Source organism: Pteropus medius, unplaced genomic scaffold, assembly GCF_902729225.1.
Source record: "Pteropus medius unplaced genomic scaffold, Ma_sr-lr_union100, whole genome shotgun sequence".
In the NCBI taxonomy this organism is placed as follows: domain Eukaryota; kingdom Metazoa; phylum Chordata; class Mammalia; order Chiroptera; family Pteropodidae; genus Pteropus; species Pteropus medius.
In genome coordinates, this window is record NW_024342473.1 from 14,965,960 (window position 1) to 14,992,127 (window position 26,168).

At 35.8% G+C, this 26,168-nt stretch overlaps 1 protein-coding gene across 10 annotated transcripts in view; it reads right to left on the reverse strand.

The window, feature by feature from the left end:
• TLN2 (talin 2) overlaps window positions 1-26,168 on the reverse strand; it is a 386,133-nt gene that overhangs the window by 137,838 nt on the left and 222,127 nt on the right. For all 10 annotated transcript variants that reach the window (XM_039865415.1, XM_039865406.1, XM_039865408.1 and 7 more), the window contains 3 exons: window positions 13,438-13,501; window positions 12,309-12,413; window positions 2,821-2,976 (listed from right to left, as the gene is read on the reverse strand). In XM_039865415.1, the coding sequence (XP_039721349.1) occupies window positions 2,821-2,976; window positions 12,309-12,413; window positions 13,438-13,501 (325 nt within the window). The remainder of the gene's footprint in view (window positions 1-2,820; window positions 2,977-12,308; window positions 12,414-13,437; window positions 13,502-26,168) is intronic.

Genomic DNA, 26,168 nt, shown 5'->3' on the forward strand with positions numbered 1-26,168 from the left:
TTTTTCAAGTGCTAAAAGAAAAAAAAAACTGTTAATCTCAAATCCTGTATCTGGCAAAATTCTCCTTCATCAATGAAGGGGAAATAAGAACATTTGTAGATAAAGGAAAACTAAAAAAATTTATTCTTCTTACCAGACCTGTCTTAAAAGAATGGCTAAATGACGCTCTCCAAACGTAAAGACAGTGGTAACAGAAGAAGGCTAAGAACATTAGAAAGAACAGGATAGATAAAAATAGAAATGTAATGGACTATATCCTTTACCCCATGAGTTTTCTTTAATCATATTTTATGGTTGAAGCAAATTTTGTAACACCATCACATGTGGTGTTTCATGTGTCTGGAATATTTAAACAATGATACTCAAAAAGTAAGGAGTTTAAAGAGACCTAAGTGGAAGTAAGTTTTCTACACTAGAAGTAGTAAAACAATGACACTGATAAGCTGTAATTAATTTCATCTGCATATGGTAATATCTAGAACAATTACTAAGAATACTATACAAAGAGATATGCTCTACAATATTATAAATAAATAAAAATGGAACTCTATAAAAATTGTTTAAGTAACCCACAGGAAGGGAAGAAAAGCAGGAAAAAGAGCAGAGATAAACAGAAAAAATTATAAAATGGTAGACTTAAGCTCTAGCATGTCAATAATTAGTTTAAAATACAAATGGTCTAAATATGCTAATTAAAAGAAAACACAATCCGACTCTATGTTCTCTACATGAAACTCATTTCAAATAGGACAATATAGCCAGGCTGAAAGTAAAAAGATGGAAATAGGTATATAATATGCAAACATTAATTTAAAAAGCATGAGTGGCTATATTAATATAAGGTGAAGATTTCAGAGCAAAAAAAAAAAAAAAGACCTACAAACTACTAGGGACAAAAGGACGTAACAATAAAACAATTTCTCCATTAAGAAGATAATTTCTCTATCTTAAATGTATAGGAACCAACAACAACACATGAAGTTAAAACTAATAGAGATGAAAGGAGACATAGAAAATCCAGAACTGTTGGAGTCTTCACTTTCAGAAATTAATAGAATTACTAGATGGGAAATTAACAAGGATACAGAAGACTAGAACAACATCATCAACTAATGGACTCTAGCTGGCATTTATAGAACACTTCACTCAATAGCAGAATACACATTCTTTTCAACCACTAATGGAACATTCTCCAAGTCTGCTCATATCCTGGGATATAAACAAATCTTAAAATTCTAAAAGAAGTGAAATCATATACAGTATGTTCTTTGACCATAATACAATTAAACTAAAAATCAATAACAGGCAACAGGAAAATGTGCAAATACTTGGAAATTAAATTTAGGCTAGGAATAGAAAGGAAACAAATATTACACATTACAGGCTTTAATTCAATTTTATACTTTAATAAAAAATATGTACTCTCTTTTGCTTGAGGTAGTTACTGAGATTCATAACTTTCTTATTTTTTAAATAAATTTTTGTTTTTAACAAAGCAGTACCTGGACCTAAATTTGAAAGACCAATACCATTGAACAGTATATAACAAAATATAACTGTCCCCTGTACTACACATTCCTGCCTTCACTTTCTATCTCCCCCAAGTCCACGACCACTTTCAACCCTTTTAGCAATTTCTCCTAATATTTCTAAATAACATGTTTATATTGATTTCTTGATTTTTCTATTGTAGAAATTATCCACAACTTCCTATAATAGAACATGAGAATGTAGTTCTCTAAGGATAAACACCCATTGTAAGAGCCACCCACATACAGCTGTTACTGACTATAGGAGGAAAGAAAGTATGTTTTCTGAAGATTACTCCCAAGTGGCTTAAGACTATCGATGATTAAATTAGGTGACTACTTATTCTCTCCAAGACCCCTTTTTTATACATTTTTTTTTGATGCCCTATTATGAGATCTTGCCTCAATGCAAGCTGATATTTTAAATGTTCGCTAGAGCTGTGGAATGGTACGTCTCAAAGTTGTGAAGAAATTGACAGATTTTAACATTTTTGATTTCTCTTATTGCCCAACTTGCTCATCAATTCTCATATGTAAGTGTGGCTAAAGTTAAGGGTACATACAGTTATACTCTGCTAAGAGCAACAGTTGAGGTTGGGAGGAGGAATTCAGAGATCTGAAGGCCTGGAACAAACACATATTCTCCTTGCTTTCCATATATTTCACACTGGGCATTTCCTCATCACCCTAGAAACTCTGTGAAATAGGTATTGTCATTCGCATTTTATAGCTGAGGGAATTAAGGCTCAGAGAGGAGAGGTACTCAGCCAGGTCATAGAGCTAGGAAATGACAAGCTGGTTTTGAATACTACCCAAAGTCTATGTTATTTCCACTATCACAGCATGCTCTCTTTCTAGGCAGGCTGGGAAAATCACCTCAGCAAGATGTCACAATTCTTAGGAACTTCTAAAACAATTAGAGATAAAGAGGAAGCCTTTGTTTGGGCCTCAGAGCATTAGAAAGTGTCCTCTGAAGGTATGCTAGGGATGGCATCAGGGACACAGAAGACTGAGAATCATCTCAATCTTCTGGAGTGGCTTTTTCCATTTGAGGAACTAAGACATACAGACTTAATGCACCAGAGAGGAAGATGTGGCCAAGGAGACCCAGCTTGCCGACAGCTCCCTCACTTCTGATTCAGTCCCCTTGCCTACCCCATAGACTCCTGCCATCTGTCTCTCTCCACACTGCTAAGGCTAGGGAAGCCCAGTGGGACTGTATTGTTTTTCCTGGCCCACAATATCGCCCAAGGCCATGTGGGCCCCCTCGATGCCCTCTGACAGTGCCTACCAGCGTGAAGCTCTTGGGTGAGGCTGCCCAGCGCTTGACTGTGGTGAGCGGCCACTCCTGCAGCACTTCCTTGGTCTTCTCATCCACGCGCATCACTGAGTCCTTGGTGATTCCCAGCAGGCGAGGCACCAGCTTGTTCTTGCCTTTCATCTTTTCCTGAAACAGCAGATACCAAGGGTCAGTGCTCTTCCTCTGAATGCATCTGATTTTGCCAACCAATTCGTGTTTTTGCAGTTTTACCTGGGATCAACCTACATACACTGTGTTTCAAAATAAGCAGGACTATGGACTCCAAAAGTCTTTTATGATTAGTTTTCATAATTTTTTAAAGAAATAGTCATCATGCCTATTAAAAGGAATTGATTCCTACCTGCCACTCAAGCTCAAATAAATTCTAGATAAGTTAATAATTTAGGAAGAACATATAGGAGAATATTTTTGTGATTCCTGGGTGGGAAATGACTTTTTAGCATAGATACCAAAATAAGCCCTAAAGGAAAAGATAATTAGCCTTAAGTACAAAATATATGGAGACTGACACATTTTAAAAAAGAGAGAGAGAAGAAGAAAAAGAAACCTTACCATAAACAGAATTAAAAAGCAAATGACTGGGGAATATTTACAACAAACATGATAATAAAAAATGTCATACTGTATATGTGAAAGGTCTCGTAAATCAACAAAAATAACTGGCAAAGAACTTAACAGAAATGTATTTAAAATGATAAAGTAATTAGATAATAATAAACAGTTAGGTAGGTTTTCATGTATAGAAAATAGCAGTTTTTTTTAAAACTGATACTCAGAACTGAAGAAGGTATTAAGGGGAACCATTGTTGATGAGAAATTAAAACGACAAAGCTTTTGTGGAATTAAATGTCCAATAATGATTGAAAGCTTTAGAAGTGTTTATTTTTGACACACCTTGCTTTTAGAAACATTCAAAAAAGTTACAAATGGATGTGAAAATTATACTACAAGAAGGTGCAACTAGAGTTTGTTGTAGAAAAACTAGAAATAACCAAATACTAAATAACAGGAAATTTGATAACTAAGTTATGGTATATCCAAATGCAGACTACTTCAAACTATTAAAAATCATATTATAGGAAAACAATCAGATTCATGGCAATAACAGTATTATTATAATATTAAAAAATGAAAGTTTGTACAGCATAATCCTACATGAAATAAAATTTTAAACATTAATTTTTAAATTTAAAATATTAAAACAAAATTAAAAAATAAAATTTCATTACATGATAAAATGGTAACAATGATCATCTCAAATGATTTGTAACATTTCCTTGTCCTTTTCCTTGTTCCCAAAATTTCATTTACTACACATCTATTTCTGTTGTTGTCAGAGAAAAAATGAAAAAATTTCAAATAATATTTGCTGAAACCTAGCAATGCTTATGGCACTACTCTCCAAGGAATACATGTATAAGTTAGCATGCACAAAGTATGTGTATAAGTGGGTATGTATACAAAGGAACAGGCACTTAAAACAGGGCAGGAGTGTGCTGCATACTAATAAATATTTTCTATTAATTTTCAAAGTATCCCCTAAATGTTGGTAATCATCATCATCATCTCTATTTTGAAGCGACCAGCAACACTCCCAAAGCGGAGAGTAGTGAGTTGTAAGGCCACGATTAGAACACAAATTTGAGCTCAAAAACATCTCTGATTTCAGAAACAGACTGTCTACCACAGTGAACTTCTTTTAGTGGAAGCAATTAGAAAAAATGAAAAAAATATCTCCTCCCAACTCCCCCCATGGCCGTTCATAAATTGTCAGATGCTAAGGTCCCAGCACACTTCCAGCTTCCTCTCCGGAGAAGGAGACAACAGCATCGGGAACCTGTGTGGGTATCTGAGGAGGGGAACATGGCACTGTAAGAATCTCCTAGTCCTTACAAAGAACAGTGAGTCAGATTCTTTGTGAAGAGAGGCCGGTTCCACAAGGGGCGAAATCAATATAGGTGGATGATGCCAGTTAGTCTAATTTGGCTTCAGGAGCCACATAGAGACAGATGGAGAGACTCGAGGCAGCCAGTTTAGTCATACAGGTTTGGCACCAGCCCAGCTGCTGGGACCAGGAAGGAGATCAGTGATAAAATATGGTTTGCAGCTGTTGCCTTCCTTCCTTCCCATCTGCACCTCCCCAGTGAGAAGCTTTGGGGTGAGGGATTGCCCCGACTCCAGTGGAGATCAATCTGGCCTGGGAGAGGAAGCCACGGTGAAAAAGCAAAGGACTTACAGTGGGCATTTCATTAAAAGGTCACAATTGGGGGGCAGAGTTGGAGGGTATATAAGGAACTCAGAAAATACTGTAACTCGACAGCAGAGACCACCATCAAGGGACAAAATTATTTCAGCACCTACCCCTAAAAAATGCAGATTAGCTGGAGAAACTTCAAAGAGCGGATGGTGTAGCTCTTATTTCTTTCAGGGGCATGGCAGAAAGGGATGGCTGTTTAAGAGCAAAACTGTGTTAAAGTTCCTATCTATTATCCATCTTTTTCTAAAAGCAGTTGGCAATCCATTTGACTTAACTCATGATTCTGAGATGCTCTAAATGCCCTCTATGATGCTTTTACAGTTCAGGGGAGAATAAGGTCAGCTCCCCAGGTACCTCACCTCAAGGCTCTAATTGTGGCTACAGAGAAAGTTCAAAGGGAAATTTAGAAGTAAAAAAGTTTATACAGAATTTTTTGGAATGCAACAAGATCCTCTGCAGGTCACGGAAGCTGCCTTATCACTGCTTATGGGTTTTGATTAGCAGATTATAAGATGCAGAAGTCAATAAAAGGAAAACTGGACATTTATAACTACCATTTATAGAGCTCTTACATGCAACAGTCCTCTTTTCTAAATTAGCTCATTTAAACCTCATTAAAAGTCACAATTATACAGGTGAGCAAACAGGCTTAGAGATGGAAGGTAAAGTAAGTTATCCAATGTTAAACTAACTGGCAAAGGCAGAATCTAAACTCATATTTTTCTTTTCAAAGCATATGTCCCTAGCCACTGAGAATACTGCCACATAATGCTATTCCCTGTGGATTCATTATAGGGCTTACAGACATTCTCTGTATCTGGGTCAGCAAACTATAGCCAGTGCTAAATCAAGCTTTTTGCCCATTTTTTAATGGCATGAGAGTTAAGAGTGAATTTTTAAATGGTTGAATAAAAGAAAAAGAGGAATAATATTTTGAGAGATGTGAAAATTATATGAGATTTAAATTTCAGAGCCCATAAATCAAGCTTCACAGCAACATAACCACACTTTCATTTACATAATGCCTACAGCTGCTTTCACACTACAAGGGCAGAGCTGAGTGGTATGGATGGCAAAGCCTAAGATATTTACTATTGGTCCCTTTACTAAAAACGTTTGTCAACCCCTGCTCTATGTCATGGACACTAAGAGCCAATTAAAAGTTGAAAGGACTCAAGAGCCAGAGATTAGGAAGGCATGGGAAGAGTTAAGGGGCTGGGCTAACCTAAAATTTATCAAATATTCTTACCTTCCAGGTACTATACTTGTTTTCATACATTAGTTCACTTAATCTTCATTAGGGCTCTGTAAGGAATTATCGCTACCATTTTCCAGATGAAGAAACTCAGATTTAGGGAGGCTAGGTATGTCTCTCTAGGTCATACGTGTTTCTGCTATTTCTCAAACAGGTGTATATTGCTATCCTGGATTCTCGGTCAATCTTCCTGACTTCAACACCCGAGCACTTTCTATTATAACTATATAATGTATAACACTGAATGTTAGGACAAAATGTACATAAATATAGAAGAAAATATGATGGAATACTATCCGGCAATAAAAGGGATGGACAATTGATATACATTATGACTTGGATGGATCTCAAGGGAATTATACTAAGTGAAAATGTGAATCCCAAAAGGTTACATATTGCATGATTCCATTTATAAGCATTTTTTTTTCTTTTTTCAATTATAATTGACACACAATATTAGTTTCAAGCATACAACACAGCAATTACATATTTATATATCTTACAAAGTCATCACCCTGATAAATCTAGTACCCATCTGATACCATAGTTATTACAATACTACTGACTATATTCCCCATGTTATAGTCTACATCTCTATGACTATTTTGTAACTACCAATTTGTACCCCTGAATCCCTTTTCTCCCTTCACCCATCCTCCCACTCCCTAATCTAACAACTATCAAAATGTATAGGGCATTCTTGAAATAAAATTGTTGAGATGAACAACAGATCAGTAGTTGCCAAAGGTTAAGGGCCATGGGAAGGGAGTAGGAGGTGGGGAGAAGCAGGAAAAGACAAGTGTTCATGGCCATACCAGGGTAGCACAAGGGATCCTTTTGGTGATGGAACAGAGTTCCATATTTGGCTATGGTAGTGGTTACATGAATCGATGTGATAAAATTTCACAAAACACACACACACAATTGAGTACATGCAAAACATGAAATCTGAGCAAGATCTGTGGATTGCATAAATGTAGATTTCCTGATTGTGGTATTATACTATAGTTACCATTGGGGGAAACTTGATGGAAGGTATAGGAGACTTCTCTGTATATTTTTTAATATCTTTATTGAGATATAATTCACATACCATACAATTCACCCAGTTAAAATATATGATTCAGTGGATTTTGGTATATTTACAGTTCTGTGCAACTATCACAACAGTCAACATAAGAACATTTTCATCACCTCAAAAAAAAAAAAAATCCTGTACCTTTAGCTATCACTCTCCTATCCCCTTCCACTCCACCTCATTCCCAAGCAACTTTGTCTCTATACATTTGCCTACTCTGGACATTTCATATTAGTGGAATGATATTGTATATGGTATTTTGTGATGACTTACTTTCACTTAGCATAATGTTTACAAAGTTACTCATTGTGTAGTGTGGGTCAGTACACGTCATTTCTTTCGGCCAAATGATATTGCACTGTATGGACATACCACACATTGTTCATTCATGCATCAGCTGATGAACGCTTGGGTTGTTTCCACCTTTGGGCTAAACACTGCTATAAACATTCATGGACAACATTTTTTGTAAACGTGTGCCTTGAATTCTCTTTGGTATATATACCTAGGAGTGAAACTGTTAGGTCATATGGTATTCCTATGTTTAGTCACTTGAGAAACTTACAGACCATTTTCTAAAGAGTCTGCACCATTTTACATTTCAGCCAGCAGGGTAGGAGGGCTCCAATTTCTTTATGTTCTCATCCACAATCCAGTAATTATCTGACTTTTTGATTCTCTGCATTTTTACAACTTCCTGTGAATCTATAAATATTTCAAATAGTTTAAAAAAATGACTGTGTATCTTATTATTAAGTATCATAGCAATAAATAATTTTGTTCATTCATTTCCTATGTATGCTTAAAATTTTTTTTTAAAATATCTTACTGCATTTTCCAGAACTTCCAAAGCAATGTTGAAGGTTAAGAGGATGTTAAACGATAACTTGTTCTGATGCCAATTTTTATAGGTTTCTCTCTAGCATTTCTCTATTAAGTAGGATATTGACATTAGGTTTGAAATACTGTCATGTTGAAGTACACTTATATTCTAGCATTTTAAAGAAAAGTTTTTAAAAGAATGGGTGCTAAATTTTATCAAATACCTCAGTGGCTTTATATAAAATGATTATGCGAAGCCGTCTTTTTCCCCCCAGCTTTACTGAAATATAATTGAAATATAATATTTGAAAGTTTATGGTGTACAATGTAATGATTTGATATACGTCTATATTGCAAAATCATTACCACAATGAGGTTAGTTATATCCTTCATCTCACATAATTAGCATTTTTGTTATTACACTGAGAACATTTAAGATCTACTCTCTCAACGACTTTCAAGCATATAATGCAGTATTGTTAACTATAGTCACCATGCTGTATATTTGATCCCCAGAACTCATTCCTCTTATAACTAAAAGTTTGTACCCTCTGACCAACATCTCATTTTCCCCACCCCAGCCCCTGGCAACCACCAATCTACTCTGTTTCTATGATTTCAGCTTTTAAAAATTCCACATATAAGTAGGATCATAAAGTATTTGTCTGACTTATTTCACTTGACATAATGCCCTCCAGGTTCATCCATGTTTTGCAAATGGCAGGGTTTCCTTTTCTATGACTGAATATTACTATGTATGATATACATAATAAGCACACACACATTTTTATTTGTTTGTTGATGGATACTTAGGTTGTTTCCGTATCTTGGCTAGTGTGAATAATGCTGTAAGGAACATGAGGGTGAGGATATGTCTTTGAGACAGTGACTTTACTTCTTTTGGATAAATATCCAGAAGTGATTGTACCAACTTACATTTCCACCAACAATGCATAATGGGCACAAGGGCACCCTTTTCCCCACATCGTCACATTTTTCATCTCTTATCTTTTTGATAATAGCCATTCTAACTAGTGTGAGGCGAAATCTTATTGCGGTTTTGATTTCTATTTCCCTGATGATTAGTGATGATGAGCATCTTTTTATGTTGGCCATTCGTATATCTTCTTAGGGAAAACATCTATTCAGGTCCCTTGCCCATTTTTTAATCAAATTGCTTGTTTGCTATTGAGCTGTATGAATTCCTACATATTATGCATATTATTCCTTTATCGGATAGATGGCTTGCAAATATTTTCTCCCATTCTGTAGGCTGTCTTTTCAATTTATTAATGGTTTCTTTCTTGCGCAGAAGCTTTTTAGTTTGATGTAGTCCCACTTGATTTTTGCTTTTGTTGCCTATGTTTTTGATGTCACATCCAAAATACCATTGCCAAGACCAAAGTAAAAGAGATTTTCCTTAATGTTTTCTTCCATATATGGGTTCAAGTCTTACAGGTCTTTAAATCCTTAATCCATTTTTATGAATGGTGTAAGGGTCCAATTTCATTCTTTTGTACGTGAATGTCCAGTTTTTCCAACACCATTTATTGAAGAGACTGTCTTTCTCCATTGTATATTCTTGGCTCCCTTTGTCAAATGTTAGTTGCTGATTTGTGTGGGTTTATTTGCAGGTTCTTCATCCTGTTTCATTGGTCTATGCATCTGTTTATATACTAGTACCATACTGTTTTCGATTACTATAGCTTTGCAATACAGTTTGAAATGAAGTGTGATGCTTTTAGCTTTGTTCTTTCTCGAGATTGCTTTGGCTATTTATTTGAGGTCTTCTGCGGTTCCATACAAATTTGAAGGTTTTTAAAAAAAATTTCTTTGAAAAATGCCATTGGAATTTTGATAAGAATTACGTTGAATCTGTATATGGCTTTGGGTAATATGGACATTTTAACAATATTAACTCTTGATTCATGAACATGGGATATCTTTCCATTTATTTGTGTCTTTAATTTCTTCCATCAACATCTTATAGTTTGTCATGTACAGATCTTTCATTTCCTTGGTGAAATTTATTCCTAAGAATTTTATTTATTTATTTTTTTGATGCTATTGTAAATGGGGTTTTCTTTATTTTTTCTCAGATAGTTCATTCTATATGAAGTCATCTTATTAGACCTATTTACCTTATTTACTAGTATCATTAATTTATAACACTGAATTATTCCTAAATTCTCAGCTGTACTAGTCTTAAAATAGGGCAACTATGGTCAAGTAAGCTATAGTAAAATCAATTTAAAGATAAAATGTATACTAAATAGGACGATTGAGCAAAGAATTAAAGTGAGCAGTGTTTTCATTTTTATTTTGTGAGAGAAAATAAAAACTAAAATTTGAATATCTAATAAGTACATGAATGTTGTCAGAGCCGCCTATTCCCTTGATCCTGATTTCTCTTCAAAGACATGTAATTTAAAAAAGAGAGAAAGGAGGGAGGAAAGAAGGAAATTTCAATTATTTCTTAAATACTTTTATAACAGAAAAATCTTCATTTGACCAAATCTTCAAGACCCTGTAATAACCAGAACATCTGTGCTCTACCTCAAATTATCCTATTGGCCATGGACAAATTTTTCTCAGGTGCTAAATTGTCTTTTGAGAACAATTTTTTTTCCTGCAGTTTGCTATTCAATTTCTCTTGCTTCCTAATTACATGTAGTTTGTTGTGTGCTATTTATTTTTCTAAATTTACTTAACTACATGCGCATCACTGAAACGAATTGCATGTGAAATCTGATGATATTAATGGAAAAAGATGTGAACACAACAAATGAATTTCATACATGAAGGACTACAAAAAACTCAACAGATGGAAAATGATGCCAATATCAGTGGACATGCTGCAAATTTGTTTAATCTCTGTCCTTATGAGGCGCTGGAACTCATCTGCCACCTGTTGCCCTTCAAAATAATGAATAAAAAGCAGCTTATTCTTCTAAAACAAGCAGATCTCGTTGGGGTGGGGAGCTAGGAAGGTGAATGCAGGTCAAACAAGGTCACCCTAGCTATGGTAGCATAGCCCAGTGGTTGGGAACACAGGCTTTGGAGTCGGAGAGATCTGACTTCAAGTCCTTTTGGCTCCGGCTGAATCATTTCACCTTCCTGGGTTTCTGTTTTGTCATTTTTAAAAAGAAGTTAATAGTAATAGTTCTACCACTGTGTTGCTGGTAGATATAATGAGAAATGCCTGGCATATAATTATAATATTATTAATATTGGGAAGTAGAGTCATTATTACCTAGAAGGCATCAGCACCATTCAAAAATTCATCGATAGGTTAAAGCTCCTACTAAATATAAGAGACTCAACTTCTAAGTTATCTTTCTTAAAAACAAAGTAATTCACCTATGTTTTTTCATTTGCCTGGGTCTGAGATATTCTGGCATAAAATTGAGAGCTATTTGAAGAAAAAGATGGATTAAAATAGAATATGTGAGCTCAGGGTTTGCAAAGGAGAAATGAAGCTAATGGAAGGGTTTATCAGTCAGTAAGAACACATCTATCAAGGGCCTCTCTCTGAAATTCACAGGTTGAGTTTAAAAGTCCTACCTCTTTCCTTTTAGTAGGAAGACAAACAATTTTGATGAAAACAGATCTAAATGCCATGGAAATCCCAAAGCCCATCTTCAAGTATACACAATAAGTTCCATATTTATCACAAGAATTTGATTTGGTCTGCAGTAGTCAACAATCTTCACTTAGTTCAAGACACCCTTGAGAGTCTCAAGTGAAACATTCTCAGGAGAAAGTCATACTGAGTAAAAGAGAACACGCCCCTTCAGGAACTTTATAGTAGTGGCAGTGAGCCAAGTCAAGACACAGCTGCCTGTGGAGGGCAGCCAGGCTCACTCACCAGCTTCAGAGCTTATACTTCATGTCTGGCCCACAGCTAAACGTGGGTCACCATTGTCCAGATGTTATATTTGCAAATTCTAGGCATCTCGGAACAACAAATCAACCTTAAGAGCAAACACTTTAATAAAAGCAAAAGAGGTGGCAGAAGCAAACACCCTCCACTGTGCCCAACTCACCTTCACCAGGAAAAAGGACACACCGTATGTCCGGAGGGACCGAGCAAGTTTGACGTACTTGACCTTGGCTTCTATTTCATTCATCTCTCCACAGTTCTTATGCTCCTGTAAAGTTGATAGGAGCAAGGACCAGTTATTGCAGCTCTGCCAGGAGGTGGACTTGGTGAGAGGTAGTTACTATATGTGGTGCACATATAGTGGCTACAACTGATATTTGTGTAGAGGACCCCTCCATGACACTTGTTCCTGCTAAGTGTAAGAGCACACAGAAGGTTGTAATGCAGGGCTTCTTAACTAGAATTTCAGCCCATATTCCTCCAGATTTCACAACTATATGCAACAAATCATGCATTTGCAGTGTGCAGGAACAGGGTCTATAATTGTAATGCAATTTTCAAAAGACTCCATGTCCCAAAAGGTTCAGAACCAACACTTTAAATGAGTGCTAGAAAAATGGTCTTATCTAGGAGAGGCAGCATTCTAACATCCATCTAAAATATGTAGTTTTCCAAAGAGCAATTTTTTTTACAAATGCCTGTACATCACAGCACTTGGAAACAATACTGGATAAAAAAATATATGTTTTATACACATGAAACTTATATTTCAACTTACATTTCAACGCTAAAGAAGACTTCGAAGTTTTAGATTTACCTGAGTGATTGTTTCATGGCAAAGTTGATGATAGAGCTTTTCTTACTGGTTGACTAGAATAGACAACTCTCTAACACTTATAATAAACCTGGATTTTTAAAAGGTACTAGTTCCCAAATCTTAGCTTCAAAAAGCAAATCTAAGAACAAAGCAGCAACTTGTAGCTTCTTCTTCAGTTCATTTCAATGGCAAATCACCTTGTTTTAATGCTACAAAGATAATGCCCTCGAAATTAAATGTGCGCACATTTTTTTTTTTCAAAAGAGCTAAGTAACCTTTGGCAAGAAGGTATGGATTAAGATAATAAATCTGCCCAAAGTAGAACTGTCAGCTTCTTTACACTTGAGCCACTAATCATTTATTATATAAGCAGAGTACATGTACGGGTTACAAAACGATCATGTGCAGAGGCCCATCTCACATTAATAAATGAGGAGAGGGAGTGAGCAGAATAATAAATTTACATTCCCAATACCTGAAATATTCTCTTTTCAGCTCCTCTCTGCTTGATATATTCTTTGGGCAAGAATTCCTTTAAACTGAGAGAGAGAAAGGAAAAAAGTTAAGGCATGCATTATGCTCTATGATGAGAAGACAAGATTTTTTTTGTAAAACAGTTAAGTCACTTACTCTCCCAGTATTTTCTAATATAATTAGTAACAAACTGCCACATCTCACAATGCACTTAAATAGGACACAAATATAAAACCAGTCTGATAAAAAGGGCCAAACTAACATAGTTAAATAAGAAAGAACTTCCAGGAAAAATTGTAAAGTGACTGCAAAAGGCACAAGAATGTACAGCGTGTTATCCTTTGTATGAAAGGGAGGAAATACTTTTCATTTTATATTGTTAATATGTATTTTTAAAACAATAGAAAGATATGCCTAGTACTAATAAAAATGATTCTATATGAGAAGAAGGGAAAAACAGAGAGAGAGAGGAACAAGGATGAAAACTAAACCTAAACAAACTAAAACAAACTTAACAATACGTTAAGTTGACAGCATAACTACAGAGGGAAAAATGACTTCAGGTAACATTAAAACAGTCTTTTCAGTATACATCCCTAGTGAGATATATCTTAAAGATAAAATAGACTACAGTAGACTTGTTAAATATTGATACCATTACTTTAAAATTAACACTCTCCCTTCTCCTATATATATATACACACACACTATAAAATTAAGATATATATAAGCTGTTATACATAATTAAGATAGAGTAATTGTTAGTTGTTAGTAACCAAGGTTTTAGGGGATAAAAGAAATAAAAATATAAAGCAAAAAAAGTTAAAACCCTGCAATCTTTTATTTGATTTCAAAGTACTGACCTGCATATCTGATTCATTTTTCTTTTTTTGAAAAATATATTTTCTAGTTGTGTGCTCTTAGGAGGTTAAGGACAAGACAACCTTGTGGCAATAAGCGCCCTCAGCATCTTGGCCAGGGGGTCTTTAAATACAATCCCCACTAAAAGAAATCAGAGATCCTTGGAGAAATGACTGCTCTTAGCTCTAGGGCAGGAAATGCATAAAATTTTCCTGGGCTTCTTATGCCTGAGATCAAGGAAGCTAACAAAATGACTGGAGCCAACACCAAGGAATAACCATTGGCCAAAAGAGTACAATTTTTAAAACCTTATACAAAAGAAAAGAGAACAGTATAATGGACCCATAATCCAGCTTAACAATTATAATTCACGACCATTCATGACTTATCTACTCTTTACCCATGTCCCCACCCCTGATGGGGCAATTTGAGAATCAGAAAGAATGATCACTGCAATGGATAAAAACACAGACATATAAAAATCCATAAAGATCCTTTAAAATAGTCATCGACCCCTTTAAGAAGTTGCTAGGGCACTGACTCATATGCAAACCGATAAAAAAAAAGAAACGAAGCTGATAAATGCAGAAGAAATAATAGAAGTTAAAAAGCATTATTTTACAACTCTTAATAAGCAATAGATTAAAACAAGCATGAGTAGCTGCTAAAACCAGTAAGTGACATGTTAATGAGTAACTTTACGATATCTGAGTCAGTTTGATCCAAACCCCACTGATCAATTTCAATATCAATAAAAGTGGAATAACCAGACAACATATGCCTCCTGACTGATGCAACAGGAAGTACACAGCACCACCTGGGAAGTATCCTTTACAATAAATAAAGCATAAGTAAATATATAATTGAAACTCTGAGATCTAAATATTAGTTTACAAAAAAAGAGATAGAAGAACATGGTAAGTAATACCACCAGGATACGATCATACAAATCTCAACATAGGAAATTCTATAAAAATGACCCAAGTTCCTCACAAATAAATGGCTTGGTAGTAAAGTGAAAGTAACGGATTGAGTTTTAAGAAACAGATCTACTACAAAACTATAGTAACAGTGAAGCACTGACATAAGAATAGACATATAGGTCAATGGAATAGAATTGAGTCCAAAAATTAACCATTTCCTTTATAGTCAATTGATTTTTTAAAAAATTATAGTTAACATAAAATATTATGTTAGTTTCAGGTGTACAATATTGTGATTTGATATTTATATATCTTATGATGTGCTCATCACACTCAGTGTAGTATCCCTCTGTTACCATACAGATTTTCAACAAGGATTCCAAAACACTTCAGTGGGGGGAGAAAACAGTCTTTGTTAACAAATGGTGCTGAGACAACTGGATATCCACATGTGTAATAATGAAATTGGAACCCCCTTCCTCACACCATACACAAAAATTAACTCAAAATGGATTACAGACCTAAATATAAGAGCTGAAACTATAAAACTCTTAGAATAACATATAGGAGTAAATCTATATGATCTTGGGTTAGGCAAAGACATTTTAGATAAAACACGAAAAGCATATGAATCAAAAGAAAAAAAAATAAACTGGATTACAAAATTAAACATTTCAAAATGCAAATAATGCCATCGGGAAGTGCAAAGGCTACCCACGGGAGAAAATAATTTGCAAATTATATAGCTGATAAAGGACTTGTATCCAGAATATATAAAAATGTTTACTACTAAATAATAAAAAGACAATCCAATATAAAAATAGACAAAGAACTTGGATATTTCTCCAAAAAAGATACGCAAATAGCAAAAAGTACATGAAAACATGGTCAACATTAGTAGCCATCAGGGAAATGCAAAGAAAAAACCACATTTCTGGTAGGAATGTAAAATGGTGCAGCTGCTGTTGGAAACAATTTGGTAGTCCCCCAAAATATTAAACAGCAATTATACTTCCATATATCTACCTAGGAAAAATGAAAATATACGACCACATAAACATTTGTATATAAATGATCACGGTATTATTATAATAGCCAAAAAGTGGAAACAACTCAAAGTCTATTAACTGAATAATCTTAAAATGGGTTTATTCATAAAATGCAACATTATTTGGAAAAAAAAAGAATTAAGTATAATACATGCTCCAACATGGAAAATTTGTGCTAAGTGAAAGAGGCAAGACCACAAATTGTATGACTCTATTTATATGAAAGGTCCAGAATAGGCAAGTCTGTAGAGACAGTAAAGATTAGTGGCGGCAAAGGCTGGGAATGGGAAACTGGGGAGTGACTGCTAATGGATTGAGATTTTAGGAAGGACAAAAATGTTCTAAAATTAGATTGTGGTGAAGGTTGCACAATCTTGTGAATACACTAAAAACACTGAATTGTACACTTTGAATGGGTGAATTGTATGTTATATAAACTATATCCCAATATAATTGTTTAAAAACTCATATCAACCAAATAGAATATGTAGGCCTTGTTTGGATCCTGAACCAAGTATTTTGTATGACATTGAGACAGTGGGAGAAAACTTAACACAGACTGGGTATTAGATACACTGAAGATGAATATTAAAGAATTGTTGCTAATTTTGTTGGGTGTTACAATGGATTTGCAGTTGTCTGTTGTAAAAAATTTTTTTTTTTATAGAAATATACTTAAGTATAGATGAAATGACATGCTGTCTGAGATTTGCCTTAAAATATTCTAGCATAAAGTAGGAGGGAGGGGGCAGGGCAGGGCAGGGCAGGTCTAGATTCTAGCTACATTAAGACTTGAATAATGTTGCCTGGTCAATTTGTGAACTACGTCTAGACAAAAGTTTTAAGTACCTTTCCTGGAATTCATGGATCTAGGTCTTAGGACCAGCAGAACACTCTGGCCCTACCAAGAAAGCCCAAGTCTGTCAGCAGGAAGGATCTAAGAAATAGCCAAGCAGCAGCACTGCAGACGTTATAACTATCATAAGCAACTCTGTGGACAAAAATGAATGATTCAGAGAACTGGAAGGCACCCATGTCGCAAATGAGGAAGCTGAGTCAAAGAGAGGTAAGGTGACTTAGCTGAGATCACAGGACTTGTTAGTAGAAGGGAGTTTCTGACTTCCCAGACCATGAGCAGATCCACCTAGCACAGCTGTTGTAGGCTTCCCCCAGGAGCACACTTAAAATGATAATGATGCAGCATACTGAGTGGACCACTGCTGTGGGCCTCTGGACAGTTACTCCTATGCATTCAAAAAAGAGAGACCTGGTGAAAGTTACCAAAAGCACCCAAAAAAGAGCCCCGTGCCAAACCCCCTCAGAACAATTGACTGTTACTAGGACACAAGATGGTGCCCGGAGGCCAGGCCGAGGAAGAATATCCTGGGCATTTATGGCAAGAAAGTTCTGAGCAGCAACAAACTGCCCTTGATTTAAACTCTGCAAACTAACCCTCTCATTCTTTACTAAGTACTGAATCTCTCATTCTTTAGTAGGTACTGAAAACGACATCCAGAAGCTTACACTAAGAGGTGTTACCCCTGGTACTGCAAGAGTTGGTTTGGGGGAGCTTATTGTAAGGTATGTTAAAATATGAAGTAAATGTGTGTGCACATGTGTGGCATGTATTTTTCCCCAGTAAATCAGCAAAGTGCATGATGTCAGCACAAAGCTGGAAGGAGCAGGCAGCCTGTCATCACCACCTGCCAGGCAGCACTGCAGCAGTTCCAGCTCAGTCGTTGTTTTGATTATCAAACCTGAGTTTGGTAGGTTCCTAACCATCTGGGACACGCACGCAAGTGAAATCTGTCAGCCTTCTCTGAGGAAACAGGTCAGACTGTCAAACCTGATGAGAAATTTTTCTTCTAATTAAGCAAGCTCTGGACCAGCCAAGTCCCTCCCACTGTCCCCTTAGGTATTCCCACCTTAAAAGGGCAATTCTCAATAAGGCCTGCAATTAGACTTCACTCTTCCTTAAAAACCTACTGCCAGCTTTTTAAGTAATACCTTTTTTGAGTGTAATAATAATAGGTCCTCCACTTCCCTAAGATGTTAGATAAGTCAGAGCTCTTCTTACTCTCTAAGATGCCTGAGATGTTGAAAGCTTGTAGTCCACAGACTCCTCTCTCATCCCTCTTCTGCTCTGGCCAAGTTAGTTGTATTCGTTCTCCAATCTTGCTGCTGGCTGTATATCATATGATTATGTAATAAACCAACAAAGTCTATAAACTGCTAACATAGTACAAAAAGGGAGCTAGTGAATGCTTCCTAAAAGTAAATACTTATAAAAGTTATTAAATTAGATGTAGGTGAGACAACTGAAAAGAAAGAAATTATAAAAATCTTCAGATTGCTTCACAATTGTCTTTAAATTCTCTCCTAGATGATGGGGTTCATACAAGAAAGACAATGTAGAACTTCAACCAGGAGAACCCTCACAAAGAAGAAAACTTGGTCCTGAAACAAAATATTGGCAAATGAACGCATAAGCTGAAAGTTAAAATACAGGGTTTCAGAGAGGTAGATATCATGGATTCTGAACGTTAAATTAGTTTTTGGATTATCCAACCAACAGTCTAAACCATGTTGATAAAGGGTTTCCACTGTTAACAGCTGCCATTTATTGAAAGCCACCATTTATTGAAAGTCAAATACTGTTTCAAGTGCTTTACATGCATAAATAGATTAATTAAATTCTAACAAAAGCCCTTGGGGGAAAAAAAATCCTAGGTAAGTTGCCCACAGTGATAGCCAAGAACTTAAGCCTCATCTGTGGGCTCCAGAGACCATGCTCTTAGCTACTCAACACCTCAGTCCCTCCTAGTCAAAAGACATAACAGTATTTCAGAACCTTCAGACGAAGAGGAATAAAATAACAGAAACACCCAACCTGATAATGATAATAATGATCATGATGGTGGCAGTTTTTAAGAAATGCCCAGAAACCATTGAATTGGAGTTTAATAAACACATTTAGAGGAACCAGGTCTGGATTCAGATCTAGATGTTCACTAAAATCTCATTTTCTTATATAAAATTTAAGCTGCTTCTACAAGTAATTCCAAAAGAGGTGTTCTAAAGATGTTCTCTGGTCTGGCAATAAGTATACAAGAACATGGGAGCCAGCTATGATTTTGGGAAATGTTAATTGCTTCTCATCTGTCCCAGAACTGCCATGACATAGTTGTAGGACCACAGGTAATTCATTGCCTCTCAAGCTGGTTTTATCACCTGAAAAGGAGGTAGGATCTCTACTTAAGAGTGTTGTTGTTCATCCAAACTGAAGCAATGGATGTCCCTCATTCCTGAATGAGGGCATCAATGCAAACACACAAGCAGTGCAATGTCTGCTCAGCATAGGGTGGAGGAATGAAGGGGAGGGAAGGTAAAGAGGTGCGACACGGACAGTGTCGCTCAAAGGACACTGCAACACTCAGGTTTCCTGGGTCTAACCTTTATGTTGAATCGCCAAATGACTAACCATAACATCTCAAATTTACTATCACGTAAGATTCTCAAAGTGTGGTCCCAGGACCAGCAGCATCAGCACCACCCAGGAATGTGTTTAAAGTGCCAATTTTCAGGCTTCACCCCAAACCTACTTAAGAGGCTCTGGAGGGGAGGCCCAGCAGTGTGTCCTTTAACAAGCCTTCTAGATGATTCTGATGTATCCTAAAGCTGGAGAACCACTGGTACAGTGGGTTGAAAGCTCTAACAAGAGAATCAGACATACTTGGATTTGAATCCAGACCCAAAGATGAAAACGTCTGTCTCATTGAGAGAATTGGTTAAGTCTTGGTTAACTGAGGTAATGACATAGGTAGAAGGAAGCATTGTTTGAGTTGGGAAACTCTTAGGGTGGGAAAAAATGGAAGGTGAAGGTGGCATGGGAGAAGCACGGGAAACGGTCTGGCGACCTATGTCAGTCCCACAGCAGTTCTGTGCTCCTGAACCTGTCCCAGTGCCCTATAGTTTAAGGACGGGAATCCGCCTAGAGGTTCAGAGATAGCTCAGGGCTGGATAAATTCAGAGGTTCCTGGTTTGAAAGTTCTGGAGTCTGAAGTAGGTACCAACCTCAGGAGGCTACTGCTAGAAGGACCACTGAATGGTCGTCACCTCCCAAGATTAATGGAGGCTCTAGAGGAGAGGGTCCCCAAATCCTAGGCTGAAGACCAGTACCGGTCCATGGCCTGTTAGGAACCAGGACTCACAGCAGGAGGTGAGCGTCAAGCCAGTGAGCAAAACGTCTGTATTTGCAGCTGCTCCCCAGCGCTAGCATCGCCCCTTCAGCTCCACCTCAGATCATCAGGCATTAGATTCTCATAGGAGCACTAATCTCTGGTGCCCAAAAGGTTGAGAACTGCTGTGCCAGAGCACAGGATGGAAGCAAACAATTAAACTAGTGGAGCGGGTAGAGGTGAGGAATAGGAGGCAAGATCTAGCTGGTGAAGAACAAAAGCAAAAATGCCTGCTTCATTATTAGCTTGAAAACAGAATTTACAGTGAAATTATTCTAACAAAAGCCCACGGAAGACTAATTCTGAAGGAAGAATATATGTTTGAACAGGTGCCAAGAGAAAAAACTCACTTAAGACCTCCTACTGTGTCAAAGCTTTGCTTATTGACAGTAGAATTATCTTGTGTTTGAGGGGGAAAATTTCCAAGTCCACTCTAAGTTCTTCCTCGACAGAGATTCAGATCCAGGGTTGTTTTGTTTTCTCAGTAAAATACTTCTGAGGAACATGCAAACAGGTGGAGTGGGCTCTAGTAATCAAGGATGAGATGTTTCCTCAGCCCGTGACCTACCTGCTTTCCCCTTAATAACTAAACCATTTATTCCTGTAGCGTACAAGTCATAAAACCTGTTTGTCACACGTTATATATCCAACCTAAAGTGACTACAAGCTTTTATCACCTCACATACAACTACTGCAACTGTCTTTTTAAAAGAAATGTTAATTGTGGAAATATTTGAAATATACAGAAAAGTATATACCTCATAATTTGTATACCTATCACCAAGGATAAAAACATGTTAACATTTTATATTTGCTTTATGAGTGCTACCTCTTTTACTCTTTGTTTAGAAAGAAAGATTACAGATTTAGCTTAAGTCCCACAGCAATCTTCTTTCTCTCTCTAATGGTAGTCACTTTCTTGTAGTTTTCATGCATATTTTATTATGTTCCTACATCTCCTTTTATCTATAAAGAGTATATTCTGTTTCTCTTTACATTTTTAAATTCAACAGATTCATATTCTGAAATGTCTTTTTTTTCTGTAAAGTACGTCAGTGTTTTCATACATTTAAATTTGTGCCCACCTGTTAAACACGAAAAGCTATATCATTATTGATTTTGTGTTCTGAATTACTTATGAGGCTGAATATTTTCCCAAATCTTTAAAAGTCAGTTGAATTTCCTCTTTTCTAAGATGCCTATAGCTATCCTGGGTGATTTTTTTCCTTAGAAGATTATTTTTCCTTTTTTTAATATTTTCTGGATATTAATTTGTTCTTTGTAGTATACCTTTCAAGCATGCAAATTTCTTATTCCAATCTAGAGCTTCACTCTTAATTTGGTAATGTATTTTGCCTAATATTTTAATCTTAATAAAGATAAGTTTATCAATCCTTAGAACTCTCATACTGCCTGACATCAATACTACAGTTTCTTCATTACTATAGTTTTATAAGAAATTGGGATAGATGAGTGAGTCCTCCATGTATCTTCAATTAGTGTTGGTCATTCTTGGGCATTGACTAGTCCATATTGATTTTTTAATAGTTTTAATGAGCTATCTATATTATCTGAAATAATCTGGGCCCAGTTTTTGTTTTTGATTGGTATATTTTAAACTGATAAGGCAATTTTTTTTTCAAGATTATAGATTATCCAGATTTTCTAGTTATCTGTTTTGTCTGGATTGTCAATTTTTTTGGCTTCAAGTTTTCATTTCATCCTCTTACGATTTTTAAAATCTCTTTATCTGAAGTTCCAGCCCATCTTTATAGCTAATGTTTATTTTTGCATTTTCCTTATTTTGTTTTTCTTGTTTCAACTTACCACACTGTTCCTATACTCTAATAATGAGTTGTCAGAAAAAGAAGTGGAAAAAATAATTCCTTTTGCAATTGCAACAAAAATACCTAGGAATAAATCTAATGAAACATGTGAAGGACCTATAAAATGAAAACTATAAGACCCTATTAAAAGAAATCGAAAAAGATACAAAGAGATGGAAAGATATTCCGTGGTCCTCGATTGAAGAATCAACATAGTTAAAATGACCTTATTATCTAAAGCATTATACAGATTTAATGCACCCCCCATCAAAATCTCATCGACATTTTTTAAAGAAATAGAACAAAAGATCACATTTGTGTAGAAGCACAAAAGACCCCGAATCACCAAAGCCATCCTGAGAAAAACGAACAAGGCTGGAGGCTTCACCCTGCCTGACTTCAAATTACACAACAAAGCGACAATAATCAAAATGGCATGGTATTGGCAGAAAAACCAATGGAACAGAATCAAGAGTCTAGAAATAAGCCATGTTTATATGGGCAAATAATTTTCAACAAAAGAGCCAAAAACATACAACGGAGAAAGGAAAGCCTCTTCAATAAATGGTGCTGGGAAAACTGGAAAGCCATCTGCAAAAGAATGAAACTAGACTGTTGTCTATCACCACACACCAAAATTAACTCAAAATGGATTAAGGACCTGAATATATGACCTGAAACAATAAACTGCATAGAAGAAAACAAAGGAACTAAACTCATGGACTTTGGACTTACAGAGGATTTTATGAATTTGACCTCAAAGGCAAGGGAATTAAAGCAAATATAAATGAATGGGACTGCATCAAACTAAAAAGCTTCTGCTCAGCAAAAGAAACTGTCAACAAGGTAGAGAGACAAACTTTCAAATGGGAAAATATATTTGCAAGTAATGCCTCCGATAAGGGCCTAATATTCAAAATATACAAAGAACTCATATGACTCAAAAACAAACAACTCAATTTAAAAATGGACAGAGAACCTGAACAGACACTTCTTTCAAGAAGACATACAAAATGGCCAATAAACGTGAAAAGATGCTCAACATCGCTAGCTATTAAAGAAATGCAAATCAAAACCACAATGAGATACCATCTTACACCTGTTAGAATAGCTGTTATCAACAGGACAGTCATTACAAGTGTTGGAGAGGGTGCGAAGAAAAAAGAATCCTCATACACTGCTGGTGGGGCTGCAAGTTGGTACAGTTGCTATGGAAAACAGTTTGGAGGTTCCTCAAGAAACTAAGAATTAATCTATCATATGACCCAGCGATCCCTCTACTGGGTATTTATCCCAAAGACTTGAAAACCCATATCTGAAAAGATATTTGCACACCGAAGTTCATAGCAACATTATTCACAGTGGCCAGGACACGGAAGCAACCGAAGCGTCCTACGATAGATGATTGGCTAAAGAAGCTGTGGTACATTTATATAATGGAATATTAGCCATAAAAATAGATGAAATACTGCCATTTGCGACACCATGGATAGACCTCGAGATAATCATGCGAAATAAGCCAGACAGAAAAAGTTGAAAATCACATGATATCACTTATATGTGAGATATAAACCTAAAAGCAACAAATAGAACAAACAGACTCATGGATATGGACAATAGACTAGTAGATACCAGAAGGTAAGGGGAAGGGAGCAGTGAGGAGGTAGATGGGGTAAAAGGGGTCAAATATGTAGAAAGAAATGTAACTATGGGTGGTGAACACACAATGCAATACATATATGCCTTCCTGTTGAATTGTACACCTGAAACTTACTGGATTTCATTAACCAATGTCATCATAATAAAAATTAAATAATAAATAAATAAATAAAAGAAAAAAAATACCTGGAACATATAATGCTTAGAAGATTAAAAAAAAAAATCTCTATCTGAAGTTCTACCCCATCTTTATTACTAATATTTATTTTTGCATTTTTCTTCTTTTATTTTTCTTGTTCAAACTTACCAGATATTTGCATATTTTTTTCCCCAAAGCTGCAGCTTTTGGTTTTGTTGATTCTACGACTGCTATTTCATTACTTTCTCTTGGCTAAAATATTTTCTTCTATTTTGATCTTGTTCTACTTATCACTCCCTGAGGGAGGTATGTTAACTAATTTTACTAAAATTATGTATCCAAAATTCTCCTTGAAATACCATTTTTCTTTTCTACATTTCAAGTTAATGTTAGGTGCATGTAGGTAATGTTAGGTGCATATCATCCTGGTGAATTAGTCCTATCTTTATAACGACCTTCATTGCCTCTACTTATGTTTTGTTTGCCTTACAAGTCTATTTTGTGTGACATTGAATACAACTTCTCTAGCTTTTATTTAACTATTTTCTGGTGCATCATTTTTGACACCCTTACTTTGAACTACCTTCTGTCCTTAAATTTTAAGTGTGCCTTTTAGAGATAGTATAGAGCTGGACTTCTCAAAAATTCTATCTGAAATGAGAACCTCTGCCTATTTCAGTTTGCTTTACTCATATAGTTGACCCTTGAACAACTCGGGTGTTAAAAGGTGCCTACCCCATGCAGTTGAAAATCCATATATAACTCCTGACTCCCCCAAAACTTAACTATAGTCAGATCTTCGCATCCATGGATTCAATCACCTGTGGCTTGAAAACAGTTTTTTTGAGCAATGGCTGGGAATGTGAAAATACTGTTTTTGATCCAAAGTTGGTTGAATCTACAGATGTACAAGCTGCAATACAAAAGGCCGACTGTTGAAAACAATTTACATATGAGTGGACTTGTACAGTTCAAACTCATGTTGTCCAAGGATCAACTGTATTTGTTGTGATGCCTAATATATTTAGAAGTCTTTCTCATATCTTATTTTATATATTCTATTTACCATACTTTCTCTTGCTTTGTTTCAATAATCCACCCTGTACAACTCCTACTGTATTGGTCAAGTTGTTCGTATCTCTTCTACACTCCCTACCCCTTACTGGTTTGGAAGTTATACACTTTTACACTTTTGGGCTACCGATATTTCCCCAATATTTTATTATGAAAACTCTCAAACACACACAATGTTAAAAGAATTATACAACACTTTATAGCCATCGCTTAATGCTATCTTCAATTTTATCACATTTATTTGACCTAAAGACTAAATTTTATCGCACATTAAATCTCCTTTGATACAGTGAAGTCTATAGAAGGCTACGATTCTAACCACTTCTTAAAGTGTTGCACGTTTACAAGGGGTTCATCATTATTATAATAGGTTTTGTTGTTGCTGTTTCGAGAGCTAATTCTTCTTTACCTTATGTACTTTCTATTTTTCCAAATTCTTTGATCAACATTGCTTCTTGTACCATACTCTTGCCATCATTCCAGAAACAACTCATAATAGTTCACATAGCCCACACTGAAACTTTTGGAATCTTAAATAAACCACCCTGCATTCAAAACATAAAGATTAGACTCTGTTGAAGTCAGAGCCAAGTTTTGGCTCTCCATAATAACAATTTCCTATTTTTATTTGCCAAACAGATTGTAGTCTCAAAAAGAACAAAGAATTAGTACATAATATCTCCTTATATCTTCCCTATAGCTGGCACAATAGAACACATGTATGACGGCCTCCACGAGTTAAAGAATACCATGTGGCATGCTTTCCGTAGTCACTTGCTAAACACGGAAGAGCATAATGTATATATATGATTATTGGATTGTGTTGTTAATACTTAAAATGCTCCCATAAAATGTCCCTTTTGGGGACTCTTTGGAGATGACCTGAAGAAAAGTGTCAAGTAGATAAAGCACTATTTTCTCCATCTATAGAGCAGACAGGAGACCCTTAAATCCATGAAAACT